The sequence below is a fragment of the Notolepis coatsorum genome (assembly GCF_963971535.1).
Source record: "Notolepis coatsorum genome assembly, chromosome: 1".
Lineage (NCBI taxonomy): Eukaryota > Metazoa > Chordata > Actinopteri > Aulopiformes > Paralepididae > Notolepis > Notolepis coatsorum.
This window is the reverse complement of record NC_140165.1, coordinates 118653118-118659396: the sequence shown is the minus strand read 5'-3', so window position 1 is coordinate 118659396 and position 6279 is coordinate 118653118. Positions and strand designations below refer to the sequence as shown.

Genomic DNA, 6279 nt, shown 5'->3' with positions numbered 1-6279 from the left:
ATAAGAGTTGAACAGTCTACCAGTGTAGGGGGGGGGGCAGGTACAATAAGAACAGTCTACCAGTGTAGGGGGGGGGGCAGGTACAATAAGAACAGTCTACCAGTGTAGGGGGGGGGGCAGGTACAATAAGAGTTGAACAGTCTACCAGTGTAGGGGGGGGGGCAGGTACAATAAGAGTTGAACAGTCTACCAGTGTAGGGGGGGGCAGGTACAATAAGAACAGTCTACCAGTGTAGGGGGGGGGGGGGGCAGGTACAATAAGAGTTGAACAGTCTACCAGTGTAGGGGGGGGGGGCAGGTACAATAAGAACAGTCTACCAGTGTAGGGGGGGGGCAGGTACAATAAGAACAGTCTACCAGTGTAGGGGGGGGGGGGGGCAGGTACAATAAGAGTTGAACAGTCTACCAGTGTAGGGGGGGGCAGGTACAATAAGAACAGTCTACCAGTGTAGGGGGGGGGGGGCAGGTACAATAAGAGTTGAACAGTCTACCAGTGTAGGGGGGGGGCAGGTACAATAAGAACAGTCTACCAGTGTAGGGGGGGGGGGCAGGTACAATAAGAACAGTCTACCAGTGTGGGGGGGGGGGGCAGGTACAATAAGAACAGTCTCCCAGTGTAGGGGGGGGGGCAGGTACAATAAGAACAGTCTACCAGTGTAGGGGGGGGGCAGGTACAATAAGAACAGTCTCCCAGTGTAGGGGGGGGGGCAGGTACAATAAGAACAGTCTACCAGTGTAGGGGGGGGGGGGGCAGGTACAATAAGAACAGTCTACCAGTGTAGGGGGGGGGGGGGCAGGTACAATAAGAACAGTCTACCAGTGTAGGGGGGGGGGCAGGTACAATAAGAACAGTCTCCCAGTGTAGGGGGGGGGGCAGGTACAATAAGAACAGTCTACCAGTGTAGGGGGGGGGGGCAGGTACAATAAGAGTTGAACAGTCTACCAGTGTAGGGGGGGGGGCAGGTACAATAAGAGTTGAACAGTCTACCAGTGTAGGGGGGGGGCAGGTACAATAAGAACAGTCGACCAGTGTAGGGGGGGGGGGGGCAGGTACAATAAGAGTTGAAAAGTCTACCAGTGTAGGGGGGGGGGCAGGTACAATAAGAACAGTCTACCAGTGTAGGGGGGGGGCAGGTACAATAAGAACAGTCTACCGGTGTAGGGGGGGGGGGGCAGGTACAATAAGAACAGTCTCCCAGTGTAGGGGGGGGGGCAGGTACAATAAGAACAGTCTACCAGTGTAGGGGGGGGGGCAGGTACAATAAGAACAGTCTACCAGTGTAGGGGGGGGGGCAGGTACAATAAGAACAGTCTACCAGTGTAGGGGGGGGGGCAGGTACAATAAGAACAGTCTACCAGTGTAGGGGGGGGGCAGGTACAATAAGAACAGTCTACCAGTGTAGGGGGGGGGGGCAGGTACAATAAGAACAGTCTACCAGTGTAGGGGGGGGGCAGGTACAATAAGAACAGTCTACCAGTGTAGGGGGGGGGGCAGGTACAATAAGAACAGTCTACCAGTGTAGGGGGGGGGGCAGGTACAATAAGAACAGTCTACCAGTGTAGGGGGGGGGGGCGGCAGGTACAATAATAACAGTCTACCAGTGTAGGGGGGGGGCAGGTACAATAAGAACAGTCTACGAGTGTAGGGGGGGGGGGGCAGGTACAATAAGAACAGTCTCCCAGTGTAGGGGGGGGGGCAGGTACAATAAGAACAGTCTACCAGTGTAGGGGGAGGGGGGGGGCAGGTACAATAATAACAGTCTACCAGTGTAGGGGGGGGGGCAGGTACAATAAGAACAGTCTACCAGTGTAGGGGGGGGGGGGGCAGGTACAATAAGAACAGTCTCCCAGTGTAGGGGGGGGGGGCAGGTACAATAAGAACAGTCTACCAGTGTAGGGGGGGGGGCAGGTACAATAAGAACAGTCTACCAGTGTAGGGGGGGGCAGGTACAATAAGAACAGTCTCCCAGTGTAGGGGGGGGGGGCAGGTACAATAAGAACAGTCTACCAGAGTAGGGGGGGGGGGGCAGGTACAATAAGAACAGTCTCCCAGTGTAGGGGGGGGGGAGGTACAATAAGAACAGTCTACCAGTGTAGGGGGGGGGCAGGTACAATAAGAACAGTCTACAGTGTAGGGGGGGGGGGGCAAGTACAATAAGAACAGTCTCCCAGTGTAGGGGGGGGGGCAGGTACAATAAGAACAGTCTCCCAGTGTAGGGGGGGGGCAGGTACAATAAGAGTTGAACAGTCTACCAGTGTAGGGGGGGGGGCAGGTACAATAAGAGTTGAACAGTCTACCAGTGTAGGGGGGGGGGGCAGGTACAATAAGAACAGTCTACCAGTGTAGGGGGGGGGGGCAGGTACAATAAGAGTTGAACAGTCTACCAGTGTAGGGGGGGGGGCAGGTACAATAAGAGTTGAACAGTCTACCAGTGTAGGGGGGGGGGCAGGTACAATAAGAACAGTCTACCAGTGTAGGGGAGGGGCAGGTACAATAAGAACAGTCTACCAGTGTAGGGGGGGCAGGTACAATAAGAGTTGAACAGTCTACCAGTGTAGGGGGGGGGGGCAGGTACAATAAGAGTTGAACAGTCTACCAGTGTAGGGGGGGGGGCAGGTACAATAAGAACAGTCTACCAGTGTAGGGGGGGGGCAGGTACAATAAGAGTTGAACAGTCTACCAGTGTAGGGGGGGGGGCAGGTACAATAAGAGTTGAACAGTCTACCAGTGTAGGGGGGGGGCAGGTACAATAAGAACAGTCTACCAGTGTAGGGGGGGGGCAGGTACAATAAGAACAGTCTACCAGTGTAGGGGGGGGGGGGCAGGTACAATAAGAGTTGAACAGTCTACCAGTGTAGGGGGGGGGGCAGGTACAATAAGAGTTGAACAGTCTACCAGTGTAGGGGGGGGCAGGTACAATAAGAACAGTCTACCAGTGTAGGGGGGGGGGGGGCAGGTACAATAAGAGTTGAACAGTCTACCAGTGTAGGGGGGGGGGCAGGTACAATAAGAACAGTCTACCAGTGTAGGGGGGGGGCAGGTACAATAAGAACAGTCTACCAGTGTAGGGGGGGGGGGGCAGGTACAATAAGAGTTGAACAGTCTACCAGTGTAGGGGGGGGCAGGTACAATAAGAACAGTCTACCAGTGTAGGGGGGGGGGCAGGTACAATAAGAGTTGAACAGTCTACCAGTGTAGGGGGGGGGGCAGGTACAATAAGAACAGTCTACCAGTGTAGGGGGGGGGGCAGGTACAATAAGAACAGTCTACCAGTGTAGGGGGGGGGGGGCAGGTACAATAAGAACAGTCTCTCAGTGTAGGGGGGGGGGCAGGTACAATAAGAACAGTCTACCAGTGTAGGGGGGGGGGGCAGGTACAATAAGAACAGTCTCCCAGTGTAGGGGGGGAGGGGCAGGTACAATAAGAACAGTCTACCAGTGTAGGGGGGGGGGGGCAGGTACAATAAGAACAGTCTACCAGTGTAGGGGGGGGGGGCAGGTACAATAAGAACAGTCTACCAGTGTAGGGGGGGGGCAGGTACAATAAGAACAGTCTCCCAGTGTAGGGGGGGGGGCAGGTACAATAAGAACAGTCTACCAGTGTAGGGGGGGGGGCAGGTACAATAAGAGTTGAACAGTCTACCAGTGTAGGGGGGGGGGCAGGTACAATAAGAGTTGAACAGTCTACCAGTGTAGGGGGGGGGCAGGTACAATAAGAACAGTCTACCAGTGTAGGGGGGGGGGGGGCAGGTACAATAAGAGTTGAACAGTCTACCAGTGTAGGGGGGGGGGGCAGGTACAATAAGAACAGTCTACCAGTGTAGGGGGGGGGCAGGTACAATAAGAACAGTCTACCAGTGTAGGGGGGGGGGGGGCAGGTACAATAAGAGTTGAACAGTCTACCAGTGTAGGGGGGGGGCAGGTACAATAAGAACAGTCTACCAGTGTAGGGGGGGGGGGCAGGTACAATAAGAGTTGAACAGTCTACCAGTGTAGGGGGGGGGGCAGGTACAATAAGAACAGTCTACCAGTGTAGGGGGGGGGGGCAGGTACAATAAGAACAGTCTACCAGTGTAGGGGGGGGGGGGGCAGGTACAATAAGAACAGTCTCCCAGTGTAGGGGGGGGGGGGGCAGGTACAATAAGAACAGTCTACCAGTGTAGGGGGGGGGGGGGCAGGTACAATAAGAACAGTCTCCCAGTGTAGGGGGGGGGCAGGTACAATAAGAACAGTCTACCAGTGTAGGGGGGGGGGGCAGGTACAATAAGAACAGTCTACCAGTGTAGGGGGGGGGGCAGGTACAATAAGAACAGTCTCCCAGTGTAGGGGGGGGGGGGCAGGTACAATAAGAACAGTCTCCCAGTGTAGGGGGGGGGGGCAGGTACAATAAGAACAGTCTACCAGTGTAGGGGGGGGGGGGCAGGTACAATAAGAACAGTCTACCAGTGTAGGGGGGGGGGCAGGTACAATAAGAACAGTCTCCCAGTGTAGGGGGGGGGGCAGGTACAATAAGAGTTGTCTTCTTCCTCGTCCTTTCGTGGAGTTTAGTGGATCAGATTAAGTCGACTATATGAACTGAAGACACTGTTGGACTGTAACAATTCCATGTACGAATAAATACAAATGATGATGATGATGATGATGATGATGATGATGATGATGATGATGATTAAAAAGGGGACTTGGACGGACAGACACGACAGATCAATGTGCTGCTGGGCCCATAAACACATGATCATGACCCCTAACCGCCTCCTTCCCCCCCCAGGACCGAGCTCCGCACCCTGGGGGCCACTGGGCCTTCTGCCCGCCTGCTCCTCGCCTGTGGAGCCCCCCCCCCCCCCCTGACCACCTCAGACCACGGCTTCCTTTAAAAGAGGCCTTAAAACATACCTCTTCACCAAAGCCTTCTCTTAGTTTTAACCTTTTTATACTTGCCTTGTGTGTTTTATCCCTTTTTTCTATGTTTTTATGCCTTGTTTTTTTTTATTGCCTATGTTTTTAAAGTTTTTACCCTGTAGCACTCTGAGATTTGGTTTCCAAATGTAGAGTGCACTATAAATGTATTATTATTATTATTATTATCACTAAATCGTTCACCTTGCATCAGGTGTACAAGTCCAGAAGGATGGGCCGTATCCTGGCCGTGGACCGGCTGTGTCTGGGGGTGCGTCCAGGGGAGTGCTTCGGCCTGCTGGGGGTGAACGGAGCGGGGAAGACCACCACCTTTAAGACGCTGACTGGAGACGAGAGCACCACGGGAGGAGAGGCCTTCATAGGTGGCAACAGGTACAGTAGTAGTATCCAGTTTGAAATCACACCCTCGTCACAATACGTTAATGGCCCCAAAGTAACAACTGCAGTAAACAGACAAGCCGCTAGAGGGCAGCAGAGCGCGGCTGACCTATTTCATAGCATTAATCACTCGGCCTGATTCCTTGGCCATCGCGATTGACACAACACAATGTCTGTTACGAAAAACTGTAGTTGGTTAACGACTGGGAATGTCTGGTGTATTTGCAATCGGAAAGCAAGCAGTATAATTATTTGTTAAGGGGTAGAGAGGCTGTACTGTACTGTCTAATATTGTTTTCTACCTAGAAAACATATAAACACTGATGGTAAGCTACTGTATACTGTATGGCAGCATTATGCTAGGCCTACAGAATTCATTCAAGAATATAAATTTGAATCTGCATAAACCCTGAATTTCCCCACGGGGACTAATAAAGATCCATCTTATCTAGGGATGCTCGATATTGGCTTTTTTACCGATACCGATATACCGATATTGTCCAACTCTTAATTTCCGATACCGATATCAACCGATACCGATATATGCAGGGCCCCCCCCCCCAACATTATGCATACTTTGACAATAAATAAAATACTAATTTGTTCTTACTTGCTTGCCTGGGTAAATGAAGGTTAAATAAATCTAAACAAATTTAAAATTTAAATAAAATACAAAAATTGGAAAACAGATACCGATATTTTCCGATATTACATTTTTATGCCAATATCGGCCGATAATATCGGACATCCCTAATCTTATCCTATTTTGTCTTATGAAAGTATGTATGGTAGGGGGGGCTTCATCTGAATCGGAATCAGAAAGGTCTTTATTTGCCAAGTAGTTTTCACATACAAGGAATTTGCTTTGGTCGTTTTCGGTGCAACATTTGCGGACAGACGCTAACAGACAGATAATACAATAAAGGGGTGGAGTAAGATAAAATGAAATATGTTTGTTTATGTTTACGGTATGTTTATTTAGGA

The 6279-nt window shown here is 51.7% G+C and overlaps 1 protein-coding gene across 1 annotated transcript in view; it reads left to right on the top strand.

Annotated features, from left to right (window-relative positions):
- abca2 (ATP-binding cassette, sub-family A (ABC1), member 2) overlaps positions 1-6279 on the top strand; it is a gene marked incomplete at both ends in the record, with an annotated part of 250124 nt that overhangs the window by 206247 nt on the left and 37598 nt on the right. The window contains 1 exon segment of the mRNA XM_084338063.1: positions 5111-5289. Coding sequence (XP_084194189.1) covers positions 5111-5289 — 179 coding nt within the window.